The 18,702-nt window shown below is 44.0% G+C and overlaps 1 protein-coding gene across 1 annotated transcript in view; it reads right to left on the minus strand.

Moving 5' to 3' along the window:
• Adamts17 (ADAM metallopeptidase with thrombospondin type 1 motif 17) overlaps positions 1-18,702 on the minus strand; it is a 312,892-nt gene that overhangs the window by 148,251 nt on the left and 145,939 nt on the right. The window contains exons 9-10 of the mRNA XM_052161031.1: positions 3,859-3,999; positions 2,017-2,167 (exon numbers count right to left, since the gene is read on the minus strand). Coding sequence (XP_052016991.1) covers positions 2,017-2,167; positions 3,859-3,999 — 292 coding nt within the window. The remainder of the gene's footprint in view (positions 1-2,016; positions 2,168-3,858; positions 4,000-18,702) is intronic.

Below are 18,702 nucleotides of genomic sequence, written 5' to 3' on the forward strand. Positions count from 1 at the left end.
GTTCTGACTTCCTTTAGTGATGAACTGCAACATGGAAGTGTAAGCTCAATAAACTCTTTCCTCCCCAGCTTGCTTCTTGGTCATGATGTTTGTGCAGGAATAGAAACCCTGACTAAGACATATGTGTGTGTGTGTGTGTGTGTGTGTGTGTGTGTGTGTGTGAATATATAAGAGATTATAACAGAGTATAATCTCAATCAGGGTGCTTGAGGCAGGCCTCATTAAGAAGGTAACATTTAAAACTGAAACATTGAGAAGGTTACATTTGAAAATTGAAACAAGGGATGGAGAGATGGCTCAGCAGTTAAGAGCACTGACTGCTCTTCTGAAGGTCCTGAGTTCAAATCCCAGAAGCCACATGGTGGCTCACAGCCATCTGTAATGAGATCTAATGCCCTCTTCTGGCATGTCTGAAGACAGCAACAGTGTACTCATATATAATAAATAAATAAATCTTTTTAAAAAAATCTGAAAACTGAAACAAACAACAACAAAAACAAAACAATGAGTCATTCAGATAACCAGATGGAGGGAAGGGCCCCAAGCAGCTGGCTGTGTCTTTGCTGTGAACTTCCTTTCTGGTGGGCAGAGAAGGCAGGAAGGCTAGGCTAGAATAGAGACGAGCTGGGTCTGGTGAATGGGATGGGTACAGACAGTGGTGAGAGAGCACTCAACAGCACTTAGCTTAGCTTATGCTCCAGGTAGAAGAAAAGACAGCCATGGATGCTGATGAGTGTGGTCAGAGCACAGATCTCTGAACCAGGGAAGACGGTTCATGGAAGACGGAGGATGTAGTGACTTAAGAGCCCAGAATCACAGCACAGTTCTGGCGTGCATCCGTCAAGGAGATGTGCTCAGGTTCAGGGCACCATTCCCCACGTCCTCAGCATACCAGGTATCCCAAGAAGCATGGGCCGTCTGTCATGTGTTTCCCAAGAGAAAGAGTGTAATGGGGACACTGTATACTGGGTGAACAGTCACTTTCGGCTCGCTTCCAGAGTCCCCCAACAATCACTAAATCACCAGAGGGGATGATGACCAGTAGTAGCTGTGGCTAGCGGCCACCAGTGCCTGTCACTAGGCTACCCTCTCCCTCTATTCACATATAGTTACCTCATCTAGTGACAAGCTAGAAGAGGACAATTTAATGTGTCTATTTCCTGATGACTGTATTAAAGGAAAGAGCTATCGGGGAGCATGAGCTGCAGCTGCTGGAGAACTTACAAATGGGCCATCTTCAGGGTATGCATGGGGATTTTGAGCTTCTAGGGCAGTTGTTCTCAACCCTCCTAATACTGAGGCCCCTTTAATATAGTGCTGTACATTTAATATGATGTGGTGAGCCCCAATCATAAAATTCTATCCCTGTTACTCCAAAACTATAATTTTGCGACTGTTATGAATTGTAACATCAGTATCTGATATACAGGGCATCTATATTGGCTAGTTTTGTGTGTCAACTTGACACAAGCTGGAGTTATCACAGAGAAAGGAGCCTCCCTTGAGGAAACGCCTCCATGAGATTCATCTGTAAGGCATTTTCTCAATTAGTGATCAAGGGTGGAAGGGCCCATTGTGGGTGGTGCCATCCCTGGGCTGGTAGTCCTGGGTTCTATAAGAAAGCAAGCTGAGCAAGCCAGGGGAAGCAAGCCAGTAAGTAACATCCCTCCATGACCTCTGCATCAGCTCCTGCCTCCAAGTTCCTGCCCTGTGTGAGTTCCTGTCCTGACTTCCTTTGGTGATAAACAGCGATGTGGAAGTGTAAGTTGAATAAGCCCTTTCCTCCTCAACTTGCTTCTTGGTCATGATGTTTTGTTTAGGAATACAAACTCTAAGACAGTATCTGATATGCAACCTCTGTGAAAAGGCCTTTGGCACCGGACCCTCATGCCTGTGCATATACATGGTCATATGCAGGTCTATGTCTGAGATATCCATGACCTCCAGGATCCGGACCTGCAGAGGGACTATTGAGCTTGTGTATGGTCCCGAGTCTGCCCTTCCCTGGTTGCTTACCTCCATATTTTTGCAGAAGGTAGCATTGGTGCCAAACAAAATCTGGCACTGCTCGTTGGCACTGTAGTGCATGCCTGGCAGCTTGTGTGGGAGGCGCAGGGCATACTGGCTCCTGGGGTCAGTGATCAGTAAACAGGTACTGACTTTGGATCTGGAAAAGCCAAGAAGCAGGTTAGTCCCCAAATTCACTAGCCACATCTTTGTTCTGTCTGAATCTTCAGCCTCTGAGAAGGATGTGCCTTGGGTGATTCATGGGACAATGGCCTCAACACTGAGCACCAGGGATTATCCATCCAGTGCGTGAGTTCTTTTACTATATGGCTAAAGTAAAAGCACAGAACTGACCACTTGGTAGAACCTTAGAACAGCTCTGATGATGCAAGGGGAGCGTTTGGCAAAGTTCTTTTTGAAATTAGACTCTAAATTGCCTTAGAAAATGGCTTTGAACAAAAGTTACCATGAACAAAAAGAGCACAAACTAAGGTTATTTAATGTTAAATAAACCCAAAGTGCTGATTTCTGACAGCATGGAGTCTCTCTGAGGGTCGGCTGGGCCCAAGCAAGTATGTCAGATTTGCTGTCTCGCCCTACCAGACCTCCCGTTAGTGCAGACGGCAAGCCAGGGGCTCACTGTGCTAAGAACTTCCAGATTTCAACTAGGAAGAGAATGTTCACTTACAGTGGGAAATACATTTCCCCAAAAGAGGCTGCTAGCAGATAAAATGCCCAGTGCTTTTATTTTCTAACCTTATAGCAAGGGAGATAAAACCAGGCACTTGCCAAAACCCTTGAAGGAAAGAATGTAATTCATCTATCAATCTATCTATCTATCTATCTATCTATCTATCTATCTATCTATCTATCTATCTATCTACAACTGAGGCTAGTCTATAGCTTCCAGGATCAATCAGAAGCCATTTGTCACCAGTGAGAGCAGCACTATGCACTTGCGCAAATGTAAAGCTCTTGTCACTCTGACCCTGCAGGGTGATACGGCAAAACATCGAGTGGCTTACAATATTTGGCTTACAATATTTTATTATGAGTCAGTAATTACAATACTCAGTGGAAGTGGACTATCTTAGAACGAGTAAGTCCATTTCTAAACCTATTTACCAAACAATGTTCCCATCCACAGGAAACAAGTAGAAGACTCTAACTACTTTAGCCCACATTCCCTGGGTACTGTCACAGAGAGCTGGTCTATCAAACTCCACCCTCCAGTGAAACACACTGACTCCTATTTCCACTTCATGTGGATTGTGGCTTAACACGGTAAAGTAGGGAAGCATTCGGGACCCATAAATTAACACTGTGAACACATCCCTAAGATCAGGCAACAGGAACCAACAGGGACTATCAGGGACCAACAGGGACCATGGGTATGCTTGCTTCAACCTGGGTTGAAAACTAGACTAGAAGCTGTTCCATAAGAATCTGAGAACTAAGAAGTACGGACATTCTCTAGGAAGAAAGGGCTAGGGAGAGAAGCACATCCCTTTCCCCATAAAGGAGGCAAGTGTGCATACCCATCCCCAGCAAATTCAGTCCCATCAAGGGAAGCAGAAAGTAGCAGGTTCTCCCTCCAGTGGTGCCCATTTATGGTTACAGATTGGCAGAGGAAGGAAAGACAGAGTCACTGGGTTGATATTTCATTCAACCATTCATTTAATGATTCCCTACCGGACACCCAACATCATATCAGCTACAACCTCAGGAAGAAGCCTTTGCCCACTACAGGACACTCCGCATTGAACATGTCCCAAGTCAGATGAGAATTCATCCAAAAATTCATTTCTTACACTGGCTGAATTTCCCATCTTTGGTTGCTCAAAGACTTACTTGAGAAAGTTCTCAAGGTCATCTCGACTACAGGATGACCAAGAGAGGTCGCTGGGATTCCGGCCTTTCACCCACTCTCCCGACATGATGTGTGACCGGCCAGAGCAAGATGAGCGGTCATCATCGTGGTTCATCCCCAGGCTGTTCAAAGAGAAAGAGGAGGAGTGTGAGATGCTATGCCCCACCATGCCTCACTTCTAGGCTCTGGGTCAGGTTTAAGTCAGGTTTCAAGTACAAAGCATGATGTAGGTAGGGTGATAATGTTCTCATACTATAGACTACAGTCAGGAGTTTATACAGAAGATGAGGTGGCTTGACTATAGAATGTATGAAGGTTCAGCAAAATGACACCAATAATCAGTATATGAATACTAGTCTCTCTGTTTCTCACAGTGCTCTTTTTTTTTATTCGATATAATTTATTTACATTTCAAATGATTTCCCCTTTTCTAGCCCCCCCCCACTCCCCGAAAGTCCCGTAAGCCCCCTTCTCTTCCCCTGTCCTCCCTCCCACCCCTTCCCAGTTCCCCGTTCTGGTTTTGCGAAATACTGTTTCACTGAGTCTTTCCAGAACCAGGGACCACTCCTGCTTTCTTCTTGTACCTCATTTGATGTGTGGATTATGTTTTGGGTATTCCAGTTTTCTAGGTTAATAACCACTTATTAGTGAGTGCATACCATGATTCACTCTGAGAATCACTGTGAGAAACAGAGAGACTAGTATTCATATACTGATTATTAGTGTCTTTTGAGTCTGGGTTACCTCACTTAGTATGATGTTCTCTAGCTCCATCCATTTGCCTAAGAATTTCATGGATTCATTGTTTCTAATGGCTGAATAGTACTCCATTGTGTAGATATACCACATTTTTTGTGTCCACTCTTCTGTTGAGGGATACCTGGGTTCTTTCCAGCATCTGGCAATTATAAATAGGGCTGCTATGAACATAGTAGAGCATGTTTCCTTATTACATGGTGGGGAATCCTCTGGGTATATGCCCAGGAGTGGTATAGTAGGATCTTCTGGAAGTGAGGTGCCCAGTTTTCGGAGGAACCGCCAGACTGCTTTCCAGAGTGGTTGTACCAATTTGCAACAGGCTGAGAAAGAAATTAGGGAAATGACCCCCTTCACAATAGCCACAAACAGTATAAAGTATCTTGGGGTGACTCTTACCAAACATGTGAAAGATCTGTATGACAAGAACTTCAAGACTCTGAAGAAGGAAATGGAAGAAGACCTCAAAAAATGGGAAAACCTCCCATGCTCATGGATCGGTAGAATCAATATAGTTAAAATGGCCATTTTGCCTAAAGCACTATACAGATTCAATGCAATACCCATCAAAATCCCAACTCAATTCTTCACAGAGTTAGAAAGAGCAATTATCAAATTCATCTGGAACAACAAAAAACCCAGGATAGCTAAAACTATTCTCAGCAACAAAAGAAAATCTGGGGGAATCAGTATCCCTGACCTCAAGCAATACTACAGAGCAATAGTGTTAAAAACTGCATGGTATTGGTACAGTGACAGGCAGGAAGATCAATGGAACAGGATTGAAGATCCAGAAATGAATCTCACAGTGCTCTTTATAGCACCCCAGAAGATCTCAAACTGAGAGCCTCCTCCTTCTTAACCCTGACCTTGACATAGCTTCCTCAGAGGCTGGCCTCTCGTAAGCCCTGGTAAATATTTACCTGTCTGAAACCAAACAGTGTGCCCTAAATATCAGATACCTCATCTCTGTGTCAGGTGTGCTCACAGGATGAGAACTACCTCTGGGTGGATAATCTCCATCTACCTGTGTGGGTATCACTCTCCCAAATGTTAAAGGTCAAAGGGAAATCCAGGAAATGACTGAATAATCCTGTCCAATGAGAATGATTGGCCCTATGCTCGTTTAGATGTATAAAGTGAGTTCTCTGTGTCAATACAATTCCTCTGTTTTTCTTTTCTTCCTTTTAAATAACCTTTTCTGTTGGTGGGCAACAGAAAGCATTTACTTATCTATAAATAAATGCGAAAACTACTTTTCAAATAAAGCTTTGTTTAATAGGCTTATTTCTTCTTGAGGTTTACTTTGTATATATTTGAGACATGATCTCATACCACTGGCTGGCCCATAACTCATTCTATAGACCAGTTCTGACCTCAAACTCACAGAGATCCACCTGCCTCTGTCTCTCAAGTGCTTGGATCGAAGGTGCCCAACACCATGTCCTAACTAAACCCAATAAACTTGAGGCAATTTTATTTTACATAATCGGGTTTGAGGTCAGGGCCTTGTACATGGTAGGCGAACATTGTACAATGAGGCCACATCCTTAGTCCTAAGTTTTCTAAACTTTTTTGTTGTTGTGGCAAGAGATTTTAACATTTGTGTTCTAAGTTCCTGGGTATTTGATCTCGTAGTGCTAATTACATTCACAGGCCATGATGGGCTTTCAGACCCTACTTACCTTGCAGCTGAATGCATGACTTGTCTCTCTGCACTGACCACTCCACTCTTACACCATAAGTGAACCATATAGTATGTTCTTTCTGTGATTGTGTCATTTCACTTAGCACAGAAGGTTCTCAACCTTCCTAATGCTACAACCCTTTAATACAGTTCCTCATGATATAGAACCCCCAACCACAAAATTATCTTCATTGCAACTTCATAACTGTGACTTGCTACTGTTATGGATTGTAATGTAAATATCTGATATGCAACCTCCCAAAGGGGTTGCAACCTACAAGTTGAGAAACATTGACTTAGCACATTATGAGAGGTTTATTTACAATATACATAAGCAAGTCCTATAAGTCAATTGAAAACAAAAATCCCCTAATAACCTGAATTTGAAATGCAGGCTAAAGATTTGAACAGTCATTTCTCCAAAGACAATTTGCAAAAGTCATCAGGTCTGTGAAAGAGATGCTCTTGATGACAGCTGATTTGTATCAGGAAGATACAAACCATTCTATGGTCTTACTTATGCCTGTAGTGATGAGGCCAGTGCCTACAATGATGTAGGGTGCTTGAAACCCTGTACCTGATGGTCAGGATGCAAGTCAGAGAAAAAAATAAACACAGAACTACAAAACTAGTGTATGATCCAGTGATTTCATTTCTGTGTATTTCTCCAAAAGAGTAAGATTCAGATCTCAGAGATCTGCACGCTTACATTTGTTTTGGTACTGATCACAATAGCTAACCTGGACACTGCCTACACGTCTCTGCCAGTTGGCTTTTTGTCTATTTGACACAAGCTAGGGGCACCTGGTAAAAGGGGACCTCAAATGAGAAAAATACCTCTATCAGATTGGACTGTGGGCAAACCTGTGGTACATTTTCTGGAGGGATGTGGGAGGGCCCAGACCACTGTGGTTAGTATCACCCCTGAACAGGTGGACCTGGGTTATATAAGAAAGTTGGATGACATCTGTCTCTTTACTTTCATTGGCAAGACCATGTTGAAGGGAGGGAGAGACCAAGTGTGTGATGGACACTGGCACTCTGAGCACTGACTTAGGATCCCTGCTTGCCTAACTTGTTAGCCTTTCAAATCCCGTCACAGAGGACCCCAAGGAAAGAACACCTTGCCAGTCACAGCATGTAGATCATGGCAAATATCATCACATTCGCCTTCTTTCAACTCCACACAGCCTTCTCTTATTTTGGGAAATGGTTAAGTCCCTCTAGGAACCTCAGTTCTGCTTACAGGAATTCTCTACAGCCTCTCCCCTACCCTTCCGTCAATAATCAGCTAAAAGCAGTAGCATCTTCTGCCTTGTGAAGTGGGCCACAGTCCTATGGAGAACCAACATGCTAGGCGACCTGATCTACAGTTGTCCTCTGTCAATGAACACACACCCTCCCCAGCAGGCATCTCCCAAGCAGCCACCAGAAATATGTGTCCTTTTTAACAACTAATACCATTGGAAAGAAGCTGCAAATTAAATTTTTCACAGAGAGATTAGCCAAACCCATAGTTTATACATTTTAGCATTTATACAAGCACTCAAGCTGATGGTGTGTCCAACAGGCTATGTTCTTGATAGCATCTATCTCAACAGGAGTGGGACACTTGCTGTGAGCATTTTCCCTTGCCAGCCCTCAGCAGTGGCCTTCCCAAAGGAATGTTCTAGTCAGCAGGACCAGCTAAGAGTGGGATTCTGGTTTTCTGGGGGCTCATATTAATCTAGTTCACAGTTGATCTGGTTTGAATCCTTCAAAGGCTAACTAAATGTCTCATAAGCTTACAGTTAGATGAACTGGCAGTGGGTGGGTGTCCTGGTACTTGAGGTTTATTTAAACTACTGTTTAGGTTATTTTTAGTTTAAATTAAAGATTACCTGACTGAAAATTCCATGTTATTTTAGGTTTGTGTCCCAGGGCATGTATTATTTCTGGCCATGTTATATTTAACGGAAATGCGTGGCATTAAGGACACAGTCATTTTAACTCTAAATGACTGTGAGGTTGAGGGCACAGATGGGCCTTGTGCCTCCTATGTCAGACGCGATAATAACTTAATGGCTTTGGACAGATCTTAAACAAAATAGCACACCTCTGCTGGATTTGCTACAAGAAATCTCAAGGCATACCAAGGAGGGAGTCAAGAAAGAACTCTCACAATTCACTATACCATTGAGTACCGTTGGAGACTGAATATACCAGAGGAGAGAGCCAGGGGTCTGTGCAGCTGACATGCTGGAAGCTTTGGACTTGGCAGTCTCTGAGCTGACTTGTCATTCAAAAGCTCTTGGGTTTTGATGAAAGGGAACAGGAGTCAGGTCTGGCCTCTCCTCAACCGGCTTTGGTCAGTTTAGGCAAATGAATGCTAGAGGTGTTGGGAGGAAGAGCCCAAGGAACGACTCTAAGGAGCACATTTCCTCCACCAGATGGGATCAAAAGCAGACTGGTGTGGTAATTTCTATAACAGGTAATATCATGGTAGGGAAAAATGGATAATATATGTGTAATGTATATTGACTATCTCAGAAGAAGAGGGGTGTGTGAGTCACGTGTGTGCATGCGTTTGCTTTTACATTGCATTTACAAATGTGTAAAAGAGACTCACAAGTGGGCTTCTAATTCTAATTTAATAAAACTTCAAATAATTATGTGGAGATAGAGAAAAAGGGGCAAAGGAAGGACATAGGATGGAGGGGCTGTCCCTTCTCCTAGTCAGCAACACCTCTGCACCCCAATTTGTTCATCCCTGACTAGACACAGGGTAGCCACATGAAGCTATTCATTCAGTATATAGTTGTCAAACGCTTTCTACTAGAAAGTCGCAGGCCTGAAGTGCTAGGTGCGTGGAGCTTTCATTCTAAAGCAGTGGTTCGATACCTGTAGGTCCTGATATCAGAGTGGGGGTGCATATCAGATAACCTGCACATCAGATCTTTACATCACAATTCACAACAGTAGAAAAATTATGGTTATGAAGTAGCCACAGAATAATTTTTATCATTGGAGGTCACCATAACTAGATGAACTGTATTAAAGGGTTGCAGTGTTAGGAAGGTTGAGAACCAGTGCCCTGAAGGGTTAATAGGTCACGATGACTATAAAGGAGACAGTGACTTTATTCATTTTAGGCACATTTATCCACGGGAGTGAGGGAATTAAATAGCCTCTGGGCTGACAACTCAGGGCCCTAAAGGCATCCAACACAGGAGACAGTTCAAATTCAGAGCACTCAAGTAAAAGCTGGGTGTGGCTATGCCCCTGTAACTCCAGTGGATGGGAGGCAGGAGGATTTCTGGGCTTTGTTGACTAGCTGACACAGCCCTAAACCAGCATGCTCTAGATTTAGTAAGAGACTATGTCTTACAGGGATAGCATGTGTAGGACAGAGCTGGGCACTAGACATCTTCCTCTGACCTCTGAAGGTAGCAATAGGCAGATGTTCCTATACATATATGCATACACACACACACAGACTATATGCAAATATACATATATATTATATACACCCACAAAACCAGTTTATTGCAATCATGCACATAGATTACATGAATGTATGCATATTTGTGTGTGTATGTGTATATATAATATGCATTATTATAATAAACTGGTTTTGTGTCACCCTTGATTAGTTTCAAGCCCATCTAAATATAGCAGCTTTGATTCCCAGGAAGCTTACATTTAACCCGAGCCCCAACAATAGTAAATTCTAGATCTCTCAGACAATGGGAAAAGGGGGTGGTTATGATGCTTGATAATTTATTAATAACCTAAAACTCAGAATGAGGGGGGAACCTAAGGCTACCAAGGGGCCTAAGATGGGACCCCACTACTAGCTCCTACTAGCTTCCAGACTCTGCGCTCCTCAGTGGTGCAGCCAGCTAATGGGCATGGAAATCCAGACCCCAGAGCATTTGAAGAAAGAGCATTTCCTGTCTCTTTCTTCAAAGAACAGTGAAGAAGGGGATTAGCTGACAGCAGGGGGGGAGGGGCTGAAGAAAGGGGGAACCTGCTGCCTCCCAAAGTTCAAAGGCCTGTTGGAGACTTCAAAGGGCACAGGATGCTTTAGGCAGTAGTCATCCTAAGGACCTGACTTCCTGCTCCTAATGACCATCACCTCCTTGCCTTGTTTGAAACTAATCATCAGGGGGTCTTTATGGACTGTTATTTGGATTCTGCCTTTTCCATCCTGCCAGGAAGGTGGAGAGGAAGTGGGAAGGAGACTATATATCCCTCCCGCCCTTCCCCAGGCTGTGAAATGCTCATCACAGGACAGAGAGAAACCTCAGTCCATTCAGCATCGCCAGGATTCCCACAACATGTCTCTGTCCAGTGCTTCTCTTGATGCCTTTGGCACATATGGGGCCCAGTCCTGCTCTAAGCACAGCATACAGGTCGTTTCCTCTTTAAAATGGCTCTCCATTCTTGGGAGAGTTGGAGGGGATGACCTTGAACTCTGACCACCACAGTCCCTCTCTTAATGACTCTCTGAGTCACCCTGAAGGCAGGACTTACCATTCTTATAGCTGTGATAGCCTAGCTAACCACATAGAGGAGTTGGTAAGTATTGGCAAATTGTTTAACTCATAGACAGACAGAAAACAAAGCAGACTGGCTAAATCTCAGAATTCCTTTGAAAGGGTTTTACCCTCCTGGGGGTGCTGTCCTCTTCCTGAAGTAGGTGGGTCAGGGTCACCTTACCACAGAATGCAGGGAACACACTTCTCCAGGTCATACAGATCAAAAGCATAAGCCACAGTTCCAAGCAGAGGTGAGTGTATATGAGTGTGTGTGTGTGTGTGTGTGTGTGTGTGCTGTGTTCCTTCGAGGCTCAGTTCTATATGGCCCTCGATTCTGTTGGTTTTCAATGCATATGTTTATTAAATAAATAGTTGGCCAATGGAAAAGAGACAGCCAGCCAGACAGCCAGCCAACTAGCTAGCCAGACAATAGAGTAAAATATCTTCAACTTGGGAGCTCATAACACCTGACAGAAACCAGTTGGGGAAGTTGAGATTGTGGGCTGCTGTTCCCCATTGATTTTTCCCTCCATCAATGAGCTTTCCATGGCTGAACTGTCTGCCTCTTTCCCACCACAGGTACTTTCATGTCACGGAATAAACACCAGTAACCTCTGTTGGAAATCGTTCACCTTCTAGCTGTTCTAAAACACAGTGTTTTATCCTTGGGCTGTCCTGTTGTTCTGCCCTCTCTGTCACAGAGTTAGGGATCATCCCATCCACAGACACAAGGTCTTGGAGGACATTTGGTATAAAACTGTGTGAGCCTGAAGTGGTGGGGGTACCCCACTTCCAGAGCCAGCTTCCCAGTTAGTTCAAGTAGCATGAGATGGTTTATTGATATGGATGTACATTGCAGCCTCAAAGCAGTTTATATCCAGCCTAATGCAACTTAAAACCAGGGAGGCAGGACAGAATTTGAAAGACAGAATTTGAAAGACAGAATCTACCATTACAAGAGCAAGAAAGACCAATTTCAGTTTCTCTAAAGCATTGTCTTTCAAATATGGCATACAGTGGACTCTTCTAGAAAGCCTGAAGAAACATTGGTACCTGGCTCTTACAGATCTGATTTCTGACTTCATTGGCTTGAAGCCTGACCTCAACATTTGGATTCTTACATATTCCCACATGATTGTAACCCTTAGAAATCTCAGGACCCTGCCCTAAGGCAGACCCATTGATAGTCAAACATCAGCACATTTTAGATTGATTAGCCAAAACTCAGAGCAACCATTCTTTCCAACCAAAAAGCCAACTGTTCTGGGTGAGACCAGAGAGGACATTCATGTTGGCACATTCTGGACACATCCAAAATCCAAGGCCTAAGTCTCTCTTTGCCTCCACTCTGAGATGAGTATTTCTAAGAAGTGTTGACCATACCACTGCTTGCTTCGCCACTAGGAACAATCTGAGAAATGCATCATGGGAGATTCTGCCGCTGTGCAAACACCACCACACAATGTGTACTCCACCATGGCAGCTTTTGTGGCAGCTTTATGCCGCTGTGTGGTATATCTGTAGGGACCGTGGTTATACACATGGTACATTTTGTGCCCCCCGAATATAATAGCATGCAGCACATGGCTGTACCAGTTTATGACTATACACTGTTCAAGAAACTTGGACATTGTATTGAATCATCGTTTTTTTCTAACCAAGGGCTAAGGGCTGGTGAGTTTGGCCTGGTGGTTAAAAGCACTTGTTGCTCTTGCAGAGGTCCTGGGTTCAAGTCCCAGCACCTCCATGGTAGCTCATCTGCAACTCCAGTTCCAGGTGATCCAATATCCTCTTCTGACCTCCTCAGACACCAGACACGCACATATATACACACATAAAGTGTTTGTATATGATGCAGTAAAAATCCATACATATAAAATAAAATAAATATACAAAAATTTAAGGCAATAGCTTGTTTCTGACACTTCCATTTGAACCTTTGGAGGCTTTATATTCCCCCGGCCTTGAGCAATACATAGTTTTTAATCGTTTAGAAAAAAATTCTCCTCTTTGCCTAGTATAAATTACAGCTTCTTGCAGTAATCATTACTGCTTAGCTGGCATTCAACTTACAGGATAAAAATATATTCTTTTGGCCGACTTAACGATCGTGTACACAAGTTGTCCTCAACCCCTCTCTGGATTTTGGCTCAAGGCAGCTATGGTGCTCTGAGAGTGGAATGTGGCTTCAAGTCATGCCAAGTCTTGCATAAGTGATAATTGATGTTTTTACTAGCAGCAACTTTGTAGTTGATAATGGGTTATTAAAACAGGAAAGAGACCCTGCCCGCAAAGTCTCATCAGAGATAGAAAAGGTGTTTCAGACAAAAAGCCTCCCCAGGGTTGATATAGGGAAGTCCCAGTAGGGCCGCCAGCTCCCCAAATGAGTTACTTCTAGGGACAAAACATGGCAGAAGATGATGTCTCCATGTCGCAGCACCTCTGCCTGCCAAGTCCCCTCACCCTGAAGCTCCAAGGCACCAGCCACCATGGGCCTCGGCTCCTCTTATGCCCTGGCGTGGGAATCCAGTCTAAGCATACTATGCTATCCTTATCCCTTTTCTTCTTTTAAAACAACTCTGATACTAATCTTGCTTTAAATGTCCGTCAGTGTGGACTGACAGAGGAGTTCTAAGCCTCGGCAACTCTGGCAAGCAGAGACTCACTTCTCTGAAAGAATGGCCTCCTGCTCTTCCCCCTGGCCACCTCTCTTCACTCACAAGGTCGAAAGGTTTGCCTTCCACTCCAGGTAAGATGTCAGTGAGGTTTCACTGACTAACATGGGGAAGGAACCACAAGTCAACAAATGCTATCCCCTCTCCATTTTGAGATGGTCAGGGGAAGGGTTGATTCTTTGAGAAAATAAAATCGGTGCTTGAACCATTCAGGGAAACTGAGAACAGATCTGTGCTGACTGGTGGGGGCTGAGGAGAGGATGAGTGACAGAGACTCTAAGCTCAGATTTGATTTGATGAGACTCAGCTACCTCTGAATGTTGATTGCTCTGTGGCTTGGTTCTGGGTTCTGTGGAATCAGGAGCCTCAGGTTTAGCTGTCTTCATGTCACATCAGTGCTGACTTCAGCTTGTCTGAGTGATACTGGTCTGTGTGAACAGTGCCTCTGGAACTTGTAGCAGGGGAGATTTCCTTTGCCTCCTCTCTTCTCTGTCCTTTACTCCCCATTAATAAGGCAGATTTGCTTCAGGCAATGTCACGGGCAATATAAACATCTAATTTTTGGCAGGCAAAGCCTTTCTTTTTCAGGGCACATGAAGTTATGTAACAGATTGACCCAGGAACCCCAAAAAGATAACACAACCACCTGCTAGCCTGAAGCCTGACTCGTGATTTGCTTTAGAGACTCTGCTGCCCGTCCAGGAGGCCAAACAGAACAATGGATTCACGCAAGGATGGCCCTCTGTTGCAATGTCTTCCTTGTGCCATCTTCCCAAGGCCTCGGTTTTATGATGTTAGAATACTGAGACTAGCTAATTTACAGAGAGGAGAGGTTTACTTGGGCTCACCATTCTGGAAACCAAGAGGTCCAAGATAGGGAGGAATCCTCTTGTTAGGGCTCCAGCTTCTTCAACTCAGAATGGAAGGAGCTAGAAATTGGTGCATGCAGAATACAACAAAGGGAGCCAGCCACACATGGCCTGAGCGACCCATTCCTTGAGAAGGGCATTGATACCCACGACCATTACCCAAACACCTCCCAGCAGACCATATTAAACCACAGCTCTCAGTGTATCCAGCAAGGCCTGGCATGCTGCATTCCCTAAGGGCTGTGTTGATGTCAGTCAATGGCTGCCTTCAGCCCATGCCCTCGTTTCTGTCTCCCAGTATGGACATGCTCTAGGTCTCAGATGACCGTCATGGTACCCTAAGGACAGCACAGACATCTACATCTAGAAGGTACTTCAGGGAGGAGGGGGAGAAACATGAAACCAAAATGACCGCAATTAGGAAGGCCTTCCAATGTTTACCATTCACTCCTCCCAGCCTGCCTTTGCAAAGACAGCATCCTATTCAGAAGTATGCATATTGCCAACAGCAATGCCCCATTCTGGAGCTTCAATTCTCTCTTCCCTCTTGATATGGGAAAACTCAAGAAGGCCTTGGATAATGAACCAGAAGCCAGTGCCAATCTGGACTCCCGTGCAAGGAAAACTGAGTGCCGTGGGGTGGGGATGAGACCTCTCTCTACATTTTCAGGATCATTCATCAGGGGCCAACTGATCCACACTGGGAAGTCCAGACTGTAGCAGTGAATGGGGAGTGGCCATTACTACTGATGGTTAGATACGATGGTAAGGGTTGTTGCTTCCGATGCAGGGGCACAGAGCAAAGACCCTGTAAGTCTCACTGGAAGGGCAGGATGACAATAATCATGACAGTAACTCACATCAATGAGCACAGAACCACAAATGTGGCTGCATGTGGAGTCACCTAATGAGTTTTGAAAAGGAGAGATGCCCACATTCTACCTGTGGAAATCACAGGTTAGTGTGATGTGTCACCTGGATTGTCCTGCAATTGTCAATTATCTATTTCCTTAAAAAATCTTAAATTTAAAATATATTTTTAAAAATTAAAAATAAGAACACATGCAGGTTCTTATTTTCTCATTGACTCCACCTTCCCTAGTGGCAAGATCTTACATAAGCACAGTATAGTGAAGATCTGACCTTTGAAATCGGCACCGTCCATAGAACCTGCTCTGTCTTTCCAGGAAGCCATGCACTCTGTTGGGTGCCTGGCTCTAGCTGAATACAATTTGAACACACATATCCCTGGGTAATCACCACTGCAATCAAAAAGCTTAAGTGTACTATCACCAACAGACTTCCCCTTTAAGGGCTTTACCCACACTCTCCCTTAGCCTTTAAGCCCTAACAACGGCCAATCTCTTCTTTTCCTCTCTACAATTATGCCATTGTACAGCTGTTACATGAATGGAATCATGTACTGTACATTCCTCTAAATAGGAGCTTTTTTATTCAGCCTAATTTGAGGTTTGCTTAAGTAGCCCTGTGCATCTAGAATTCATGCGCTTTTAATTGCTAGGAGTAGTTCTGGAAATGAAAAACCCAGTTTAGTTGTCTTCCCATTGGAGGGCTTGGTAGTTTTGGTCTGGGGGAAATTATGAAGACAACTCCTTTAACGTGCACATGTAAGTTCCTAGGTGAAGGTGTTGTCAGTTCTCTGGGGTGAATGCACAGGAGTGTAACCACTGGGTCATTTGGTAAGCTCCAGGGTTTGAGACTGGGTCTCGTATTCCAGATTGACCTTGAACTAGCTATGCAGCTGAAGAGGGCCTTGAACTCCTGACCTTCCTGCTTCTTCCTCCCTAGGGCTTGGGAAGCTTTAGTTTTAAAAGAAGTCCTCAAACTGTTCTGTAGGGTAACTATTTTATAGTTTCACCAGTGATGTGGGAGTGACTCGATTTCCTGCAGCCTGGCCAGCACTTGATGCCACTCTCCTCAGTGTAAGCCATCCAGTAGTGTGTGCTGAAGACACACTGTGGTCTGAGTCTGCATCTCCCTATCAATGATGCTGAAATCCTTCAAGCATTTGACTTCTACCCATCTGCCCTGTTCTGTGGCATGCCTGTTGGTGGCTTCTTACATTTAGTTGGGAAATGTTTCTTCCTTTTCTCCTTACTGTAAGACACTATATAAAATTGATAATTATTCTTTTGTGTATTTGGTAAAAATTTTCAGTGAAATCACTCTGGCCTGGAAACATCTGTATAGTTTTAGTTTATATTTTTTGAGATTTACTTAAAGTTTTTAAACTGATGCATACAAACTGTACAGGGGACAAAGAGATAGCATAAAGCACTAGCCACTCAAACTTGATGACCTGGGCCCCACATAAAGGGCTGGAAGTTACGGCATGCACCTATAATCCCAGCATTCCTACCCTGAGATGGAAGATGGGGACCGGATACTCAGCCAGAAGCTCACAGGAACCCTAGCCTGGAATAAGCTGTATAGCATGAGAAAAAAAGAGGAATTCTACCTCAACCATGTGAAAGGCGAGAACCGACTCCTGAAAGCTGTCTTCCGACTTCCTCGTGTGTATTGTGACATATGCATGCCGTGCATGCCACGCACGCACACACACACACACACAAAGAAATAATGTTAAAAATAAGTTCAGATTTAAAATGAACATGTTAAGGAGGCAACTGGATAGTTTGATGTATTCACTGTATAGTAGATCATGTTAAATACAGCTGTAACTACAAATTTAAAAAGTTTTTAAATATTATTGAGAAATACATACACACAGACTGAAATATGATCGAATCCACATACCATATCCCCTTCCCCACTCCCCATTTTTTCCTGTTGTGTCATGTTTGCAATGTCATGTCTTTGAATTTTGCAGTGGGCTGCAGCCAATGTAGCGATGCCCCCCTGATCCCAGTGTGCAGAGCAGGAGATGCTCAGCCTTAAGTGGGGACTCTGGAGCATGCTGTGAAGTGACGTCTTCTGGACATGGCCACCCTGCTCATGAACTCACAGCTGCTCCGCGACTTGCACAAGATCTACATAAGATTGAACCAGCCAAACCAAGCATAGATGGAGTGCATGGTCTTCAGACTTGGCCCCATCTGGAGGAACTATTGGCAATGGATAGTTGGCAATGGCTGGGGCAGGGAGAATCATTCTTTACTGAAAATGCCGGTTGGTTCCCCAAGCTTCTGTGCATGGCCCCATTCCCATGCACACAATGGATCTCAGTGGGTTATTGAGACAAATTCTTTTTCTTTAGTAGACACATCTATTGGGTTTTATTACTTTGTAGCTTCCAAGAATGTTCTCTGTTACTTTTCAGTTGTCCGGTTACAATCCTTTTATGGCCTTAGGATTTGTGACACCCCAGGTCATGCCTGATGCTGAAGATATATCTCCTCTTTAGCTTTGTCAATCTTCCTGCAGATTTAGCTTTTTTTTTTTTTTTTTTTTTTTTTGTCGATTATTTTGGAGAACATTTTTTTTTCATTAATTCCCTCTGGTCTTTTCCTGTTTTCAATACTGTTGATCCCTACTCCTTACTGTTATTGACATTGTATGTTTCTGTCCTCCCATTTTTTTTTTTTTTTGAGGTAAGAACTTAGAATACCAATGGGTGAAGGTCTTTCTTTTCCAATTAAGCACCTAGTGTTATTGAAGAGGTCAGTTCAGGACCTTTGGAAAATTCCACCAGACCCCTCCTCTCCTTGAAGAGAGAGGTCATGGAGCACTTAGGCACCCCTCCCCTCCAGAAGGAAGAGGCAATTACATTCCTTAGACCACAGAGAGGGGAGGAACCAACCATTGGCCACCTGTGGGTGGGGGAGGCCCAGAGCATGTAGACACATTGCAGACTGACTGTTGGCCACCTACAGACAAGGGAAGTCCTTGCCACCTCATTCCCTAAAGATCAAACAGTTTAAAAATCACACTGTTCTGCCAATCACATTGCGACTAATGGCTGCTGCTCTGAAAATTGTATAAAAACTTGCTGACTGGATCGTTCTCTCTCTCCTTCCTGTGCAGGGCGACCCCAGCATGCTGAAACAATAAAATTCCTCCTGCTTTTGCATTGATCCCCGGCTCCACATTGTTCACTGGGGTTGGTGGGGGGAGGGAGGTCCTCTGGTAAGTTAAGGCTCGCCAGAGTCTTTTCACTTCTGGCTTTCTGTGTGCACATGCATATGTGTTCTCAGTTGGTTGTACAGGGTCATGTGTGCACATGCAGGTGGAGCCAGAGGACAAGCTAATCCTGTATATAATTCCTCCAGGATTATCTACCCTCTTAAACACTTACTTATTTTTTTACTCTTATTTTGTGTGTTTGTGACAAACACTG

Source organism: Apodemus sylvaticus, chromosome 1, assembly GCF_947179515.1.
Source record: "Apodemus sylvaticus chromosome 1, mApoSyl1.1, whole genome shotgun sequence".
NCBI lineage: Eukaryota > Metazoa > Chordata > Mammalia > Rodentia > Muridae > Apodemus > Apodemus sylvaticus.